The sequence below is a fragment of the Colobus angolensis genome, unplaced genomic scaffold (assembly GCF_000951035.1).
Source record: "Colobus angolensis palliatus isolate OR3802 unplaced genomic scaffold, Cang.pa_1.0 Scaffold106, whole genome shotgun sequence".
NCBI lineage: Eukaryota > Metazoa > Chordata > Mammalia > Primates > Cercopithecidae > Colobus > Colobus angolensis.
In genome coordinates, this window is record NW_012111586.1 from 1,795,232 (window position 1) to 1,815,989 (window position 20,758).

Here is a 20,758-nt window from a genome sequence, read left to right on the forward strand (position 1 = left end):
CAGTGATGGTGGTAGGGACAGTGGCAGCAGTAGGCCCTTCAAGCACCTAAAACTGAGGGAGGGGAACCTTCCTCTCTGATCAGAGGAGCTGTAGTCCCAAGAGGATGGGGTGCAATTTTGGTTGCTTATTTTCTGTCTTTGCCTTCCTGCTACTTGGCCCCAGATTTGACCGCAGTTCAGAAAATTCTTGGCAGAATGTGGTAACTAAAGCCCCAGCTTTCTGGCCAGAGGCCCAGGAAGAGTAGGCCCAAGGAACCAGGAGGCACAAAAGAGAAAACAAAGGGAAAGGGAGCTCAGGAAAGCAACCCCTTTAAGTTATTTATGGACTTCAGGATAACCCAAGCTGTGCAAGTGTGCATCTGATTCTAAACATACCAAAGACTTTCAGAACTGAACTAAGGGACAGACCACTGCCCAAGTCCCAGACTGGATGCACACACAGAGGACTCTTCTGACTAGCTTTTGAAAGTGGAACTGATGTTGAAACCACAACCCACAGAAGGGTAGTTGGAATTTGCTGCCTGAACCCAACCTGGTCGATTGTCTGCTAAAACAAAAATATGAACATTCTCCACTGGATTTAAACAAGATGTAGAGTCTCATAACAATATTCAGAATATCCCAGATATGAACCAAAATGAAGAACCAGGAAAATTTGAACTTGCATAGGAAAAGTTAATCAACCAATGCCAGTGCTGAGGTGACACAGATGTTTGAATAATCTAACCAAGACTTTTTAAACAGCTATGATAAAAATGCTCCCCAAAGTAAAGGCAAATTCTGTTGAAATGAATAGAAAACTAGAAAATCTTCGCAAAAAAAATAAAAGTTAGGTGCAGTGGCCCATGCCTATAATCCCAACACTTTGGGAGGCTGAGGCAGCAGGATTGCTTGAGGCTAGGAATTTGAGACCAGCCTGGGCAACATTGCGGAGACCTCTTCTCTACAAAATTAAAGGAAAATATTAGCCAGGCGTGGTGGCACACACCTGTAGTCTTGGCTACTTGGGAGGCTGAGGCAGGAGGATCACTTGAGCCCAGGAGTTCAAGGATGCAGTTAGCTATGATCACACCAGCCTAGGTGCACTCTGCACTCCAGCCTAGGTGACAGTGAGCCCCTATCTCTAAAAAAATTTAAAAATAGAAGAGATTTTTAAAAATGAATGTCTTAGCAAAGAAAAAAAAGAGGAAGAAAATACAAAGAAGAACCAAATAAAGCAATAAAACTATCCAGTTGGAACAACAGAGAAAATATTTTATAAGTTAAACAGAGCCTAGTGACTTGTGGGACAATACCAGAAGGTTTACCATTCGTGTCTTTGGAGTTCCAGAAGAAATATTTGAAGAAACAATGGCTAAAGCATCCCAAATTTGGTGACCAAGTGTGGTTTATCCTGGGAATGGAAGGCTGGTTCAACAATAAAAAAATTCAATATAATCCACTGTATTAACTGTCTTAAAAAAAAAAAACTGCATTGTCTTACTAATTGATGAAGAAAACATATTTGACAAAATTCAACAACTATTTATGATAAAAAACACACAGCACGGTGGCTCAAGCCTGTAATCCCAGCACTTTGGGAGGCCGAGACGGGCGGATCACGAGGTCAGGAGATCGAGACCATCCTGGCTAACACGGTGAAACCCCGTCTCTACTAAAAAATACAAAAAAACTAGCCGGGCGAGGCGGCGGGCGCCTGTAGTCCCAGCTACTCGGGAGGCTGAGGCAGGAGAATGGCGTAAACCCGGGAGGCGGAGCTTGCAGTGAGCTGAGATCCGGCCACAAAAAAAAAAAAAAAAAAAAAAAAAAAAAAAAAAACACACAGCAAACAGAGAAAGGAACTTCTTCAACCTGATGTCGGCCATCTACAAAAACCTACAGCAAACATCATACTTTATGGTAAAAGACTACTTTCCCCCTAACATCAGGAAACACTTCTGGAAGTTCTAGTCAATGTAATAAAGCAATAAAAAGGATACAGAATGGACAGGAAGAAACAAAATTAACCCTTTTCATAGATGACATGATTGCATACATAAGAAATCCCAAGGAAGCTACAAAAACACTCCTAGAACTAATAACTGAGTTTAGCAAGATGACAGGTTATGAGGTCAAAACGCAGAAGTTCATCATGTTTTTATGTACTGTCAATGAACAGTTGAAAACCAAAATTTAAAACACATTTATAGCAGCTTCCCGAAACCAAATACTTATGTATAAATGCTTATATATAAATCTGATGAAACATATATAGGACCTGTATGCTGAAACTAGTTCCTCTCCCACTTTTTCTTCCCCATCTACCCAACTGAAAGTTCAGGCTGCAAACCTAGAATCACCCTAATTGTTCCTCTTCCTTTACCCTCTCCCACTTTCCTGTCTTCACCATGTGTTCTTCTCTAGCTGCTTCTTTCTAGCACCACTGCCCAAGGTACCATCTTCTCTTCCCTAGACTAGGAACATCTCCTGACTGGCCTGTCTGTGCCACTTATTGCCTTCTGTACATTGTAGCCAGAGTAATCTTCCAGAAACATAAATCGGATCCTGTCTTGTTACCACTGAAGCCTCTCCAGTGACCTTACAGTACACTTAGAATAAAATCCAAACTTGTCCCTCCTTCCTGGGTCCTACTTACCTCTCAGATTTCCCTGTAGTTCATTTGCCCTCAGCCCACTGCCCTCATGCTACATTGGCATGCCTGCGGCTCCTTGAGGATGTCAGGTCCTTTCCCACCTTAGGGTCTTTGTGCTTGCTGTTGCCACTTCCTAGGCTGTTCTTACCTCTTGCTTTGCATTGCTGTCTTCAGTCCTCTGTCCCACTGTCACCTCTGCCAGAAGGTCTTCCCAGACCACTTCATCTAAAGTAGTCCACTCCTCTAACCAGTCCTTCTATAAAAAGGTATGTCTTCAGTTTTTCTTAGCACACCTACTTCTTTCAAACTATTTGCTTATTTACTGATACACTGTCAGTCTCCCCCACTGGAATGTAGGCTTCATTTTGGCCAAGGACTTGGTCTGTTTTGTTCATCACTGTATCACTGGTATTTAGAATGTGCCTGGCACATAATAGGTGCTAAATAGGTGTTAAATAAATAGGTGTTAAAGAATAGAAAATTAGGAACAATAATATTCACTAATTAAGGAGTGCTTAAGGTCAATGGCATATCCATGCACTGGAGTAACTGTGCAGTCATTTAAGATGATGATGCAATTTTACTTTTATTGACATGGAAGGTGTTGAGGATACTGTTGAGTGAACAAAACAGAAACAAACAGCATGTATATTAAGGCCAAGTGTAAGTAAAATTATTTATGTACATTCATACATAGACAGCATTTATAGAAAGAGAGATTTCTGGGAAAACAGTCACCAAAATATTTGTAGCAGTTAACCCAAGGTAAATGGTTATTACTTCATTCTTTATAAGTTTTTTGGATTTGGATTTTTGTATTGAGCATATATTATTCGTATAACTGGGAAAAAATTCAGTTATTTTTGTTTGGTGAGTAGAGTTCTCTCTTATTTTGTTTAATAATTGCTTGGTGATTGTCGTCGTCTCTTTAGGCTGCTATAACAAAAATACCTTAGACTGGGCAATTTATAAACAACAGAAATTTATTGCTCACAGTTCTGAAGCCTGAGAAGTCCAAGATTAAGACATCAGCAGATTCAGTGTCTGGAAAGGGTCCGTTCCTCATAGATGGAACCTTCTGTGTGTGTCCTTGCAAGACAGAAGAGGCGAATAGGCTCCCTCAGCCCTCCTTGATAAAAGTATCAATCCCATTCCTGGGGGTGGAGCCCTCATGACCTAACTACCTTCTGAAGGCCCCACCTCTTAATACGATCACACTGGATATCAGGTTCAAACACATGAATTTGCGGGGGACACCCAACATTCAGACCATTTCAGTGAGTATTTATGCCTTATCTACCCTACAAGGTGGTAAGCTCCATGAAGTTTAAGACACAAACTGCAGACTATTTTTTCCCATTTCCTGTACCAGCAGCTGTTTTGACATACTGTCCCTCCTAATCCTCCTGCAGCTTAGTGCAAGATGCCCTGGTATGACCCGGACACAGTTGATGCTGTGAACAGGATTGAATTCACTGCAGTACTCAGCCCTAGATATCTGGTGTTTTCCCAAGACAGGAGGGAGATAGATGGGTGCAGTGACATCTTTGGCTGCCATGGGAGGGGGCTTCTATCTACCAGGTGAGGCTTCCAGGGCTCCTTCTGTAGCCTGTGATTCTCTTACTTGGGGCCAAGGATGTGTCATGCTCCCTTGGCCCCCAGTATGCCACATTGGAGAAGAGCTGTGCTGTACTCAGATGGAGGCCTGATAGTCACAGGGGACTCTGTTACCAGAAGCTTCCTGCTAGGCCTGTCACCTCCCCCACACCAACATACACCAATTTGAGATTGGATCTTAGTTTGTAAACTTCTAAGTTATTTTACTGAATCAGTTAATTTAGTCTAGGTCAGTAGGTTTTTCTGTGTTTATTTTAGAAAAATGCTTTTCCTTTTAGTTTATCTTTGATTAATTGATCCCATGCTGTGGTTTATTTCCCTGACTTAAGATGATATGGGAGCTGTTTGCACTTTGGCCAGCCCTTCTCTTGCCTCTCTTGACTCCCATGATTCATGTGTGGCATGGCCAGGGCCTTCCGACATCACCCCTGGGCAGGAGATGGGAGGTAATAGTACATCATTGCTCTCATGAAAACTGTGCTGCTAATGTGAGGGTCTGCTTTTCTGGTTTTCTGAGAGTCATTGTAGCATAACGTAAAGAAAAGAATCAGCCCTGGGTTGGTTCAGCGGCATCCCTGCTAGCCTACTTCATGATTGGGGAATCTTGAACATATTTCCCCTCTCTAAACCTCTGTTTCCTCATCTGTAAAATATAGTACCTGCCTCATGGGGCTGTGTAGGTGACAGTACTGAGAACAGCATGAACAAAGGAAGATGCTCAATAAATAGTAATTCCTCTCAGTCCCTTCATTCTGCAAGCCTGACAGCCCATTTGGAACTATTGCCAACTTCCTCCTCCACCCAAGCCATGGCATATATTACATATGCTTAATATACCCCATGACTGTTTTTTTTTTTTTTAGAGATTGTACAGTGACATTTCTTAAGAAATGATAGAGCTATTTTGGCTAGGATAGGTCCTCATTCCATTTACTGCCATTCCGTTTGTACTTAGCAATTCATCATAGCCCAGAGATTGGAGCCAAAAACCACTTTAAAGAAGATCTGGCAGCAGAGCTGCTTCTCTGGGTAGATGGAGTTTTCTTGCCTCATGGACTATCCTGCCTATATGACTTTGTGAATTATAATTCGAAGCATTGCAATTTTCTGATAGAACCAAGTTCATGTTTTTATCCCATAAAATACCAAACTTGATATACCTCAATAATGCTCCTTAAATTGGTGTTTATGGGGAATATTTGTGGTTGTCATCAGTAGCAGTCATTTAATAAGCATCTGCTTCGTGCCAGGTACAGTGACTGCTGATTGGAATTTGTGGTGGTTCATTACAATGAAAAAAGGAAGTGGCTCACTCAAAACAGAAATGCCAGTAGCATGTTAGGCTCATCATGTACAACTGTATTCCTTGAAATTCCATTCTGGGGCTCAATAGCCTGAAGGTGAGGCTACAGTGGGACATCTGGCTTCAGGAACCTTCAAGAAGCTCTCTCTTTTGTCCTGGAACAGGATGTGACTGCACAGCCTGGTGTTTCCAGTTGCACATCAGAACGTAGGTAGGAAGTAATACTTATGTGCTACACTAGGACAAACAGGAGAGGACTTGGAGTTGTCTACATAGGGGGCATTGTGAAAACATTTGTGATTTTAAAAAAAATACTACAGAACTGTGATGAACAGGCCAGGTGTGGTGGCTCACACCTGTAATCCCAGCACTTTGGGAGGCCAAAGCAAGAGGATCAGTTGAGTCCAGGAATTTGAGACTAGCCCGGGCAACACGGTGAAACCCTGTCTCTACAAAAAAATGCAAAAATTAGCCAGGTGTGGTGGCATTGCGCCTGTAGTCCCAGCAGCATTGCGCCTTTCATCCCAAATATTCAGGAGGCTGAGATGGGAGGGTCACCTGAGCCCAAGAGGTCAAGACTGGAGTGATCTGAGATTGCACCGCTGCACTCCAGCCTGGGCGACAGAGTGAGACCCTGTCACAAACAAACAAACAAGCAAACAAACAAAAAAGAACTATGATGAGCCAAATGAAACACGAAGTATTAAGAAATGTATTAAATGTTGAATTGCTATACCATAAAAATCTTTTCAAGTTTTTATTTATTTATTTATTTATTTATTTATTAATTTTTTGAGACGGAGTCTTGCTCTGTCGCCCAGACTGGAGTGCAGTGGCCAGATCTCAGCTCACTGCAAGCTCCGCCTCCCGGGTTCATGCCATTCTCCTGCCTCAGCCTCCCAAGTAGCTGGGACTACAGGCACCCGCCACCTCGCCCGGCTAGTTTTTTGTGTTTTTTAGTAGAGACGGGGTTTCACCGTGTTAGCCAGGATGGTCTTGATCTCCTGACCTTGTGATCCACCTGTCTCGGCCTCCCAAAGTGCTGGGATTACAGGCTTGAGCCACCACGCCCGGCCTCAAGTTTTTAATTAAAAACTTGAGCTTGTTTCAGTGTTCATAAATTTTTATTCAGGAGTTTTGCCTGGGAAGGCTTCACATAACTCCTGTCAAGGCTTTTTAATGATACTCTCTTAAAAAAAATACTCAGTTATCATCAAAAAGAAATTTCATTCACACAAATAACTGATAAAAATGTAAAATCCTATGTATACTTATTCAGATGTTTACAGCAGCTGAAATTATATGTTAAAAATCCAATAGCTCTTCTTTAATCAAAATTGTAAGGTTGAAATTTCTTCTGTTAGAACAAATGGATTTCAAATCTAATCTCACTTTTTTGTATTAGATATTTCAAAATAGCATGAAACTCTATTGCAAAATGTATATGAATTCTTAGAGCAGTCACCCTGGAGTTGGTTGGAGATCATAAGAGGCTACATTCAATGCACATAAGCAGAGATTTATCCGATATGTGACAACGGGTGTGTTGCCCTTCACCTGGAGCTGTGCTCCCCTGGGAGTCCCCACCTGGCCTGCCTACCACTGACCAGCAGCCTCTTGGGCAACACTCTGCTCCATGAGTTTTTCATGCAACATTTTTCATGGAACATAATTTTTACTTGAAAGTACAATTGACAGACTGTGGTTTTTCAGACTCTGGAATTTGACAGATATTTTCTCAGTAATGAAAGTGAGCATTATCACTTCAGGGGAAATAACTGACAGTATTTTGTTGCCAGTGATAAAATATTATTCCCTGTGATATCTTCTCAATTCTTAAATTTTAAATTAAACAAGGGTTGGAGGCTGACCCTGTGTTATGGCCTCACAATTGGTCGGTTTTTGTTTTGTTTTGTTTCTGTTTTTAAGACAGAGTCTCGCTCTGTTGCCCAGGCTGGAGTGCAATGGCGTGATCTTGGCTCACTGCAGCCTCTACCTCCCGGGTTCAAACGATTCTCCTGCCTCCGCCTCCCAAGTAGCTGGGACTACAGGTGCATGCCACCACACCCGGCTAATTTTTGTATTTTTAGTAGAGACGGAAGTTTCACTGTGTTGACCAGGCTGGTCTTGAACTCCTGACCTTGTGATCTGCCTGTCTTGGCCTCCCAAAATGCTGGGATTACAGGTATGAGCCACTATGCTTGGCCTAGTCGGTTTTTGTAAATGCTCCCTACATGGCTTGTAAAGAGGCCAGGCACAGTGGTACGCACCTATAGGGCTGAGGTGGGAGGATCACTTGGGCCCAGCAGTTTGAATCCAGCCTGGGCAGCATGGCAAGATCCCATCTCAAAGAAAAAAAAATGTACATTCTCCATTTGTTGGATGTAAGGTTCTCTGTATGTCTGTTAGTTTAAATTTAGTAATTGTTCTGTTCACGTCTTCTGAATTCTCACACTTTGTGAGCCTGATTTTTCAGTGGTTTATGATGGTATACCAACTGTGTGTTTTTCTTCTAATTCTATTAATTTTGCTTTATAAGTAACAAGGTTTCATTATTACATGTATTCACACTTTAATACATGGCATCCTTTTGTTTATGTCCAGTTTCTGAACCTTCTAAGTAAGAGTTTACATCAGGGTTCCAGTGTTCATCCAACAAGTTATATGAATCTTTTGCTATGACATCTAGACTGACTTATTCCTTTAAGGTGGCAATGTAAGAGTTAGTGGTTAATTTCAAAGACATCTGAAAAAGCACTTTGGGTATTCACAGCTCTGACTTGGTACACGTGCAAGAGGGGAAGGGCAGGGATTTGCATCAGCCCACTCCCCACCTGGAGCTGGACAGAGACACACGAGCTCCTTGGTCAGTGATTTTTGTAATCCTGGGCTTTCCAGCCTGACCAAGGCAGGAAGCCTAAGCCATCAGACTAAACATTTCTGCTGGCTTGTTTAGGGGGAGGAGAGTATCTTCAGGTGCTCGGAGAGCTGGAATACCAGTACATATTGTGCCTGACTGACCCAGGATTCCTAGAGTCTTCTGTTCTTAGTACAGATCTGGGATCATTGGGCTGCTGGTGAGACCCAGACTTTCATGCCACTATCCCAGAGGTGAATTGTCCCTGAAGTGTTGGTACACTCAAAATAGCGGTTCCTCTGTATAAGGCAAATTCACACGCAACTCTAAGCACACATTTGTATAAAGGAGATGCGCTGGGATCTGTAACCTTGCCCTACGCCAGCATTAGAGAAGCTCTGCTCCTATATTCCTGGAGCATAATGTCTATGCCTTCCTAATTGCTTTCTTTTCTCATTTACACTTCCTAAAGATGATGCTTCAATTTTCCTGCGAGTCAGGGAACTCTGTGAGGGGCCACACACAGATTTAATAATCAGTAACATGACTATGAGGCTGGGGCTGAGAGTAAAGTGCTTGTCAGGTAAGAACTTTGGTTGGGATGGAGCAGGCAGATGCCAGTGACTCAGGTGACTCAGGAAGTCTTTGTGGAGAGGGTTAAATTTCAGGCCTTTATACATGATGGGAGGGAACTACCTTGGCAAATTGGGAATTCTTAAAAGAGAACCCCAAAGCAGAACCCAGAAAACAGAAGGTGTGAAGGGCATTAAATAGTGTGGCAGACAGTTGGGCCTAAGAAGAGCCAGAGGAGGCTCGCTGTGGGCAGGTGATACTGATGTAATCAGATAGGCTGGGAGCCAGGAAGGGCCAGAGCAAGTCAAAGATGTCGGGCGAGGGAGAAGGACAGGGAGAGGAAGAAGCCCCTGCTGCTGCCATCACTGCTACCACCAACACTGCCCCCTCACTACAAGGGTTGGAGGAAGACAAATACTCCAGGTCTCAGGGCTACTTATTAGGCTGCCTTGCTTATTTGGTCACTCTATCCACTCCTCCATTCATTCAGTACATTTATGGAACACCAGCTCTGTGCCAGACGTGATATTAGGTGCAGAGGTGAGCCCTGCCCCTTAGGAGGACCCAAATACATATAAGCTAGGATAGTTTAATTGAAAGCAACAAAAACTGACTGGGGATAACTGTTTTTAAAAAGGAATTTACCAGAAGGACATGGGTACACACAGAATCTAAACATCCAGCTCTCAGGAAGAACATGAAGGGCAGCCCCAGGAATCTAGGTTGCAGGAACAAGTGGTCCCTCTCTTCAGCACATTATTTTTCTCCCTGGTGTTGCTGAGTTTAAGGAAGAAATTGTCCCACTAACCTAGCTTTTGTCAGGTGCCTACACTTTGGACATAAATCCCATCGACAGTCTCACCACTTGCCTGCAATGGGAGAAGAGCAGTTCCCTGAAGGAAACCTAAGGGGCTTGTTTCTAAAAGGACAGAAACAACAGATGTTCACTGCAGGTTCATGAGTAAGTTCTGGAAGGGCTGGAGAGCACAGATAAGGTGCGTTTAGGCTAACAAGTTAGATCAGAGAAGATGTCGTTCGTTCAACATTCCTCCCACATGCCAAGCATAGTGTTAGGTGATGCAACTGTGAGGAAAAGAAGAGCCTTAGTGGAACATCTAGACTAGCAGAGGAGAGGCACCTGTTGGTAAATGTATAATTACAAACTGGAGAAAGTACACTGTGGCACAGAAGGGTGAGGTCTACACAGGGAGGACAAGGAATGCTCTTCTTTTTTTTTTTTCTTTTTTGATGGACTCTCACTCTGTCGCCCAGGCTGGAGTGCAGTAGTGTGATCTTGGCTCACTGCAACCTCCACCTCCCAGGTTCAAACAGTTCCTCTGCCTCAGCCTCCTGAGTAGCTGGGATTACAGGAATGCACCACCATGCCTGGCTAATTTTTGTATTTTTAGTAGAGACAGGGTTTCACCATGTTGGTCAGGCTGGTCTTGAACTCCTGACCTTGTGATCTGCCTGCCTCGGCTTCCCAAAGTGCTGGGATTACAGGCCTGAGCCACTGTACCCAGCAAGGAACGCTTTTCTGAAAGAGGGCCTTCGAACTAGGGTCTAAAGAATGAGCAGGAATTAACCAAATAAAGAGGTGGCTTATTCTAGGAACTGAAAGAAGCCAAAATCACCAGAGCACAGAGCAAGGGAGACAATAGTGTAAGACAGGACTGGAAATTTAGGGAAAGATGTAAAATTCCTTGTTGTACTATAAAAACATCTGTGAAATTGAACTTTGGTGATGGCTTTATCTTGAAGGATGAGCAAGGTGAGTGAAGGCATTGTAGGAGAAATGTCACCTGCAGTAGCTAACTCTCAGGCATAAAGGCTGCCTAGAAGGGAGTGGCAGGAGATGAGGTTGAGAAGACAGATCAAAAGGTTGCCACATGAACCAAGCAACAGTGAAGACTCAAGCAAAAGCAATGATGGGATAGGGAGGAGAACAGGGTCTGTATGTAGAAATGAGAGACATTAGGGTTTCACCAAAAATTTCCTTCTTGGAGGACTGCATGATAATGCCATCATTTAAAAACAAGAAGGATCAAGGCTGGAAGACTGGGGAACAGGCAGAGATAAGTCTGATTTGTACCATTTTGAGCTAGAGGTAACTGTGGGTCATTTAGGAATAATGTGTAGGAAATAACCAATGTGAAAAGGGATGGGGAAATTATATAATTTAATTTTTTTATTTTGAAACGGGGTCTCACTTCTGTTGCCCAGGCCAGAGTGCAGCAGTGCAGTCATGGCTCACTATAGCCTCGAATTTCCGAGCTCAGGTGATCCTCCCACCTCAGCCTCCCCAGTAGCTGGGACCACAGGTGCACATCACCATGCTCGAGTAATATTTTATATTTTTAGTAGAGACCAGGTTTCACCATGTAGCCCAGGCTGGTCTCACACTCCTGGGCTCAAGCAGTCTGCCTGCCTTGGCCTCCCAAAGTGTTGGGATTACAGGCGTCAGCCACTGCAACCATTAGGGAAAATATTTTAAATAAAGAGAAAGGCATGTTCAAAGGCCTGGAGATTATAAAGTTATGTTGGAGAAAGATAAAACAGATCAGCCTGGCAGGAACATCAAATATGGCAGGGGTGATGCTGGGAATCAAGAAATGAAGTAGGAGGCTGGGCACGGTGGCTCACGCCTGTAATTCCAGCACTTTGGGAGGCTGAGGTGGGTGGACTATCTGAGGTCACAAATTCAGGACCAGCCTGGCCAACATGGTGAAACCCCGTCTCTACTAAAATACAAAAATTAGCTGGGTGTGGTGGCACACCCCTAAAATCCCAGCTACTCGGGAGGCTGAGGTAGAATTGCTTGAGCCTGGGAGGCAGAAGTTGCAATAAGTGAAGATCGTACCACTGCGCTCCAGCCTGGCCAACAGCGCGAGACAGTATCAAAAAAAAAAAAAAAAAGGTAGGAATGGTAGCTACAGGCTAGGTCTTGAGGGACCTTGTAGATGAAGAGATTGGGGTTTGTTCTGAGATCAGTAGAGTCCAACCAAAGGTTTTAAGCAGGATTGTGATATGGCCATATTTATCTTACAGTAAGATAGCTCTGATTACAGCATAGAGCATCTATTAGACAGGCACAGGGAGACCGGGCTATAACAGGAGGCTGGTACAGCAATCCAGGTGACAAGTAAAGGTGTCTAGGCTGAAGGGAGTAGAAATGGAGAAAAGTTAAGTAGATTTGAGATCCATTTAGAACATGGAATTAAAAGGACATAGTAATGAATTAGAAGAAAGAAGAGAAGTAGGAATGAAGGAATTCTCCCAGGTTTCAAGCTTGGGCAGCTGGGTCAATAGTGGTGTTGTTCGTTAAGGTGGGAAGTCCAGAAAGAGGTTCTGCGTGTGTGTGAGGGTGAAGATGAACTTGGGGGGTGTGGTTTAGGTTTTAAGTGCCCGTAGGACACTGAACTGGAGCTGTCCAGGAGGCAGCTGGATATACACATGTGATGCTCAGCCAGGCACAGCCGCTCACACCTGTAATGCCAGCATTTTGGGAGACCAAGGCAGGTGGATCATGAGGTCAGGAGTTCAAGACTGACCTGGCCAACATAGTGAAACCCTGTCTCTACTAAAAATACAAAAAATTAACCAGGCATGGTGGTGGGTGCCTGTAATCCCAGCTACTCGGGAGACTGAAGCAGAAGAATCACTTGAACCCGGGAGGCGGTGGTTGCAGTAAGCTGAGATCGCGCCACTGCACTCCAACCTAGGCAACAGTGTGAGACTCCATCTCAAAAAAAAAAAAAAAAAAATAGTGGAGCTCAGGAGAGAAGGTCGAACAGGAACGAGAGATTTGGTTTGGGCACAATGGAAAGATAATTGGGCAGGCTGAACTGAGGAGTGTTGAGCAAGGTGAAGTCTAGGCTGAATAAAGAAAAAGTGAGGAAAGGAGAAATGACTGAAAAAAAAACAGAAAAAAAAAAGGAAATATTTTCAGACATTGAACAATTGTTAGCACAGGGCACTGATCTGTGAAAGAAGGGAAGCAGATGAGGTTAGTCCTGTAATTGCCCAAGCCAGCTTCCTGGAGAGTTTGCAGTCCACATTGCAGGGAAGGAGAACCCTAGAGTCTGAAGGTGAGGTAACTGTTGAGCATTTGAGGAGGCCAGGGCAACTAGAATTCACAGATCTTCAGAGAGGAGAGAACTGCACAGAGAGAGAGAGCTCAGGGGATTTGTTGCAGGTCCCCCTTGGACTTCTCAGCTGATGAGTACATGTGGATGGGAAAACTACTAGAATCTGGGGAAAGAACCACTGCAAAGGGGCAGCCAGAATAATCCCTAGAGGTCACACAGGGCTGGGAATTGTGGGAAAACTGTATAATACATGAGATATCACATAGTGTACTCAGGAAGGTATTGCCTTATCTGTGGGGCAAAATTAGTAACAGTGCAAAATTAGCCTTAGACCAAATGACTTAATTATATCTCAGAAATACTTAAGGAATGCACAGGTATCCTGTCCCCAACAAGGTAAAATTCACATGCCTGGCAGCCAATCAGAAATTACAAGGCAATTCAGAAAAGCATGAATATACAACCAATAATGAGGGAAAAAACAATCAGTAGAAGCAGGCTTAGAGATGACACAAATGAGAGAATTAGGGGCATTATGTCCTATTCCTATATTCAAGAAGGCAGAGGAAAGCATGAGAGTATTAAGGAAAGGCATGGAAGATTCAAAAAAGAACTCCCAGAGATGAAATATACAGTGAGATGAAAAATTTACTGGATGAATAATCAGCAAATTAGACACTATAGAATAAAAAAAAATAGTGAACTAGAAGATACAGCAGTAGAAACTATCTAAAATGAAACAGAGTGAGAGCTGGGTACAGTGGCTCAAACCTGTAATCCCAGCACTTTGGGAGGCCAAGGAAGGAGGAAACTTGAGGCCAGCAGTTCAGCCTGGGCAACATAGTGAGACCCCTGTCTCTACAAAAGTTTAAAAATTAGCTAAGTGTGGTGGTGCTTGTCTGTAGTCCTAGTTACTCAGGAGGCTGAGGGAGGAAGATTGCTTGAGCCCAGGAGTTGGAGGCTGCAGTGAGCTATGATTGTGTCACCACACTCCAGGCTGGTCTACAGGTTGAGACCCTTGTCTCTTAAAAAAAGAAAAGGGCTGGGTGTGGTGGCTTACACCTGTAATCCCACACTTTGGGAAGCTGAGGTGGATGGATCACTTGAGGTCAGGAGTTCGAGACCAGCCTGGCCAATGGTGAAACTACGTCTCTACTAAAAATACAAAACTTAGCCAGGCGTGGTGGCATGTGCCTGTAATCCCAGCTACTCCGGAGACTGAGGCAGGAGAATCGATTGAACCCAGGAGGCGGAGGTTACAGTGAGCCAGGACTGCACCACTGTGCTCTAACCTGGGCCACAGAGCAAGACCCTGTCATAAAAAAGAAAAAGACAAGACACATAGAGTGAAACACGACTGAGGAAAAAAAATGAACAGACCACTGGTGAGCTATGGGACTTCAAGTAGCCCTAACACATGCGTTATTGGAGCCCCTAAAAGAAAGAGGAGGGCAGAAAAATATTTGAAGACATAAGAACCAAATTTTTTTCAAATGTGATTAAAACCCACAGATCCAAGAGCCCCAAGGATGCCAAACACAGGAAAGATGATGAAAATCGCAGCAAAGTATGTCATAAGCACTCCCCTCTCATTCCCACAGGTGCTTGGCAGAGGAGAGGAAAAGCAGCCTCCCCTGGAGAGCCTCAAGAAAAGCCTTGTAGGGTCTGCCAGGCTTCAGTTGTGGCAGGAGGTAGAGAGGGGTGGGCCAGGTGGTTGGAATCGTGAGTCAGAGGGCATTATGAGAAGGGTTTGTCAGAGGACTGAGGATGAGAGAAATGGGGTCCATGGCTCATTGTAACTGGCTCTGAGATTTACAGCTAAATCTAATCTCTGAGGTTTAGCTAGCTCTTTAGTTTTTCAAAGATTATTCCTATTGTTTGCAAGGGGACTTTATTTGTTCAGTACAACACATTTCTTCTGGTAATGCTCCTTGTAACCATGTGTATCACATGGGAGTCGTGATTTTCCACAAACCCCATCTCCTCAGTCTCTGTGACTATAACAGAATGAAGTGCTGGTGCATGCTCCACCAGCCCTAGCCTTTCCCCAGGAGTTTCACCCTTGGGAGCAGAGGGGCTAATGCAATCCCTTGCCAGTGGCAAAGCGGAAGATGTTTGCCTACAGGTTGCTGGTGGCCACATTGCCTCACATACGAAGAAAGCTCACCAGGGGAGAGTACAGACAATAGAGGGAGGCCCGGTGGCCTCCCTCTATTCCAGTCACTCTTAGTCACCCCTGAGACCCTCTGCACTCTGGCCCTTCCTACGTTTTGGTTATGTGAACCCCTAAATCACCCCATTCACCTGAGTTAGTGCAACCAGTATGTTGAGCATGCAAGAAATGTCGAGGGATCATCACAGACACCTTCATTTTGTCTCCCATTGTTCCCTTAAAATGTTTTCATGTCTTTAATACATCTGAAGTAATAAGAATTCCATAGCCGCAGTGAGTTGCCATTTCCAAACTTAGAGGGTCCCATCTTGTGTAACAGTCACAGCTTTCAATTCATAAAAGCTGCAGTTGCTCCCTTCCCCCCAATAGGGCTTAGTGCTGGCAGGTGCCTGGTGGGGAAAGGGCATGCCCTGCTTGTCTTTCCTCTTCCGTCCTCTCCCATATGCCTCTGACATATCCGGGATTGCTGTGGGAGCGAGGGAGAATGAGCAATAAAGACCTAGAGTGTTTGCATTCTCTGGACCTGACAAGTAGTTAAAGCTGACTCTGGTGGGGTGCTTTTGTGAGTGTTCTGATGACCCCTTTCCATCTTAGGGGCCTCTTCTCTGTGGTTTCCCCGGTGTGGGTAATGCCCATGTCTCCGCCTTGCTCCTCACTTCTGTAGCTCCTGGGAATCCCAGCATCTACCCACTGCTTCTGTTGGCTAAGGGCCGGTCAACCCTCCAGGCAGATCTTCTGGAAAGGACCTGAAACGAGCCCACACCAACTCCTTCATGCATTAATTTTTGCCACAGATTCTGGGAGTGCAGGCCAGTCCCCATGCAGTGCTCTCCTGCAGCAGCCCACCCATTGCCCTTTGTGTCCTCTAGACTTGTTGGGTAGGAGGTGGGCCCCAGGCAACCCACTGTGTTCTCTAAACCTTAAGGCCATGTTAGGCGTCCTTCAGAGGCTGGAGTGAGAGACAAGTACCCCTCCTGCCCTGTTCATAACACAGCTCCCCACAAAGACATTTTTCAAATCCTCTCTCCCTTCATCTCTAGCAACTGATTGCTATTTATATTTGATGTAGGGAAGGCCTTTAGAATTACGTGATAGGTATTAAGAGATTTCCTTTGAAAATCTGCATCTTAGTGTAGCACTTCACTGTGGTGTCCGAAATGTATCACCTTATAGGCCTGGCTGAAATTTTCTTTCTAGCATCCTGTTACACTAATTTGATTTGGACTTGTGACTGTTGTGACCAAATAATCCTGATAATAGTCAACAGATATTTATTGAGCATCTACTATGGGCAGCCACAGCCCTCATGAGTTGTCAGTGCACATAATCTTTACATTTTTCTTGAATCCATTTGCCAATGTTTATAAACTTAGAAATTTTACCTTAAAAATCCAGATTCCTGCCTTGAAAAAAATCAGAAGATGTGGTAATGCGGGGCCTGAGTTGCTGCCTGGCATAGTTAGCAGGAGCTAGTGGGAGCCACCCTTCAGCAAGGCACACACTCTCCAAATGGACTCAGTTCCCTCTGGGCTTTGACGCTAGAGCCAAGGGTGAGCTGCCATTTATCATCAGTGGGCTCACAATTACCTTTTCTTAAATTATTCTGGTACTCATGTCTCTTTTCTGAGGGCTATGGGGGGTACAGTGATCCTTCACCGTGTTGCCCAGGCTAGGGTGCAGTGGCGTGATCACAGCTGACTGCAGCCTCGATCTCCCAGGCTCACGCCATCCTCCTCCCTCAGCCTCTGGAGTAGCTGGTACTACATGTGTGCACCAACATGCTCAGCTAATTTTAAAAAATTTTTTTGAATAGATGAGGGCTCACTATGCTACCCAGGCTTATCTCAAACTCCTGAACTCAAACAACCCTCCCAGCTTGGTCTCCCAAAGTGCTATCTCTTAATGAAAGAGAGAAAACAACAGATAGACCAGGAGAGACATGAAGGGACAAACTTGCTTTAGAAATGCAGAGTTCTTAGAAATGTAATATGCAGTGTGTGTGTGTGCGTGTGTGTAAAACAAAACTAAGATGCCATTGGCAAATAATAAACCACAGATATAATTATTTTTACTATACAGAAAATATATGGGAGGAAAAACAGTGAATTGAAAAAAAAAAAGACATTCCAACAGAATTTGTTTTTTAATGCAACTAAAATAAGTAGTGTGAGCTGCTGTATAAGAGTATTACATTCTCCCACTTCCCTCATTTGTGTTATGCTCTTGCTTGGCCCCTGACATTTGAATTTGCAACAATGAGGGAAACATTCGCTGGCCTCTTTTGAAGGGATCTGCCTAAGTATGGATTCATTGTCTAAGGGAGTCTTAGCTCAGGTCTGAGGAGCAACAGCACGAGACTTCCTCCAGGGTTGTCACCACACAGGGAAAAAGTAACAGGTATTTGGCAAGTTGATGAGGCTTCCTTTTTATGGAATGATAAGATAGGATTGTTGAGAGAGCACTTAACGTTGACACTAACTCTCTGCAAATTGTATTTTTAGTTTTATTTTATATTTAAGTCTTTTTTTGTTTTTCTTACCAATGTTTGTAAGTTCTTGATATGTTAAGGCAAGTCTTTGATCCATTTGCCTGCGTTAGAGCAAAGCCAGAATTATTTTGAGGAAAGGCTTTCACTTGCTCAAGGCCATTCTCTTGGGAGGTAAGCCTTGTGTTGAGTTGTGTGTCCTAGTTGGTATCTTCAATTTTAAGGAGAGGATTTATTCTGTCTCCACAGCTCAGATGATTTTGAAAGCAATGAGTCTGGCCTTAATTGGCCTTGCAGAACGACTCCTGGGAGGTACTTGTCAGCGTGTGTGACTTCCCCCTTTCTGCTGTTCACTGCTTATTAAAGCCTGAGTTCCTCGAAAGCTTTGCTGCCTGGCCTTTTCCATCCAGTATTTTGGTATTCTGTTTTACCCTCAGACTGAGCCAGGCCAGCTAAGAACTGCATTCATAGGCCACCTTATTTTGGCTAGACACACACACACACACGTGCGCGCGTGCACACACACACACACACACTGCAATTATGGAGCAGAGCCATAAGAAATAATCCTGTGACACTCCCTATCATTTTCCTTATACAAATGTTTTTGAGGAAACAGGAAATTTCCCTCAAGTCTTAGTATCAAGAATAGCTGTGATTCTCCTGGTTTATTTTCTAGATACTGCTGAACCATGAAATCAGTGCTTTGCACTTAGTTTGAGCTATGGAAAATCTTGAGGACAGATCTGTAATCTTCCTTCAACAAGCACACACGGCCCTAGGATGTTCACTTTTGCTATTTTCCTTACCCCACCTGCATTTTCCTAAGTTTATGTCCACTTTGGCCCCCAGATTTATCCTTTTCAAAATCTTGTACTCCATACAATTTTATAGAACTGCTCCAACCTCATTTTAGAATGAGGCAAGATGTAAAGAACTTAAATAAATTAAAATACTGATTAATCACTTGTTAGAAACATCAATTTGTCTTTAAATTTTATTGTAAACTTGCTATTCTTTATGTAATCTGATCTATTGGTTCTTTATGATGACCATGAAGAGAATTGGCATGGATTTGGGGACCTGTTGACTGCCACATCCTCACACCATGGCTAAGGTGGCTGATTCAGCAAATGCTGTGTTTAGAGCTCAGAGGACGCAGATATTGCATCTGAGCCTCTTACTTTTCCAGGTTCCAGTTTCATGGTTTACTACATTTCAGTTCCAGTTACCACATTTATACAGGAAGGCAGGCAGTTGTACACCAACGTAGGACTGGCTGCCCTGGAATGCATAGGAAATGCCTGGCATTGAACTCGGTCCTTCACAAAACAGGTGTTCAGCTGGTGTTCTGTGGTTTATGTATTTAGTTGTATTCTTTGAAGCAGTTGAATTGTGTTCTTTTCCAAGGGTTGTCTGTCCCCATGGTCTAGGTCTGAGGGATGCAATATGTTAGTATCATCAGTGACTTGACTTTAATGACATTTTCTGCTTTTCTTTTTCAGAGTATGATCGGTTGGGCTTCCTCCTGAATCTGGACTCTAAACTGTGAGTAGAACGAGAAGATACATTGACTCTGTGGCAGAGAGGTCTGTGAGAGCTGGGTCTCACTTTCAAGGGTCAGCTCTCATCACTCTTCTGGTGACTGGGGGACTCCCTGGGGCCTCTGTCCTCAGGCTGTCAGTAGAATCTTAGGGCATGTTACAGTCTGCAGTGACCACAGAGGGTGGGATGATGGGTACAAACATAAGGCCTTTGATTTGGCTGGCACAGGCAACTTATTATAATAGGAGGAGGCCACTGCCAGGAGTTGGAAGGACTAGGAGGCTCCTGGAAAGGCTTCTCCTACAGGGTAGAGGACAGTTGAGTCACAGCAGGAGGTAGGGGCCTCTCAGAGATGCTCTGGCACCTGACATGCACAGCTTTCTGTGATCACTCCCTGTCTTACTCGCCAGCTTCAACTCCTGCCACTCTTGCCACAGGTGAACCCTCCTTTTCCCTCTACCTTTGCATATGCTTGTTACCTGTGCCTGAAATTCTCTTTCCTTGCTAGCTCACTTGGAAAACTAAAAAAAACTACTTCTTCCCCACACAAAATTGTCTCTTCCTCTGTGCTTCCTTTGAATTTTCTACCTCTGTTACAATTATCGCACTATACTGTAATTGCATAATAATTACCAATTTTTTAAGGGCACAGGCTCAGAGCTAGGCCTAGTAGATAACTTGGTTCAAATCCCAGATTGACGTTTATTCTCTTTGTGATTTGGGGCAAGCTACTTAACCACTCTGAGCCTCAGTTTCATCTATAGGATGATGACAATAAACTTATTCCACCGGGTTTTTGTAAGAATTTAATTGAAATGATTAATTCATAGAGGACTGTCAAATATTGAGTATCTAATCCTTCCAGGATCCTTCCTTACTGGTCTTCTTGGTCTCTCTAGCACCTAGACAGTATTGGCGTATGTTTGTCAGGTACCCATTAAACACTGAACACTTGGATAGATGGATGGATGGATGGATGGATGGATGGATGGATGGATGGATGGATGGATGAAAGGATGGGTGGATGGATGGATGATGGTAGGATGACTGTGTACTTTCCTATTTGACAAGCATGCCTTGAGTTGCAGCTCTCTCCACTCCGTGTATTCATGCCCCTACAAGCCTGCTCACATGGCTGATGCTCAATAAATCCTTGCAGAACCACCTTACTACCTACTGTGATTCCTTTCTATTGTTAGTCATCTTTGTGCACCTATGTCCCCTGCCCTTTACCGGGCAGACATCATAAAGGATCAGAATTGTTTCTCTTTCCTTTTGTGTCTTGCATAAGGGCCTTTTCCGCAGTTGTGTGTCTGATGATGATGGCCACACCTACATACAAGACATCAAATCAGGGGCTGGTTGGTTTTCCTACTGAATAGTCTGGCATTTGGCTTCTTGGCTCTGATGCCTCATACTATGAGTTCAGGCATTGTAAATCTCCCAACTTCTACACATTATGGAGACAACTATGAAGGAAAATGT

At 43.9% G+C, this 20,758-nt stretch overlaps 1 protein-coding gene across 21 annotated transcripts in view; it reads left to right on the forward strand.

Moving 5' to 3' along the window:
* The window catches only part of ST3GAL3 (ST3 beta-galactoside alpha-2,3-sialyltransferase 3), a 204,525-nt gene that overhangs the window by 67,388 nt on the left and 116,379 nt on the right, over positions 1–20,758 (forward strand). For all 21 annotated transcript variants that reach the window (XM_011945663.1, XM_011945625.1, XM_011945719.1 and 18 more), the window contains one exon: positions 19,234–19,276. Coding sequence is in view for 18 of the 21 variants with exons in the window: in XM_011945625.1 (XP_011801015.1) it covers positions 19,234–19,276 (43 nt within the window). In the remaining 3 variants the exon portion in view is untranslated. The remainder of the gene's footprint in view (positions 1–19,233; positions 19,277–20,758) is intronic.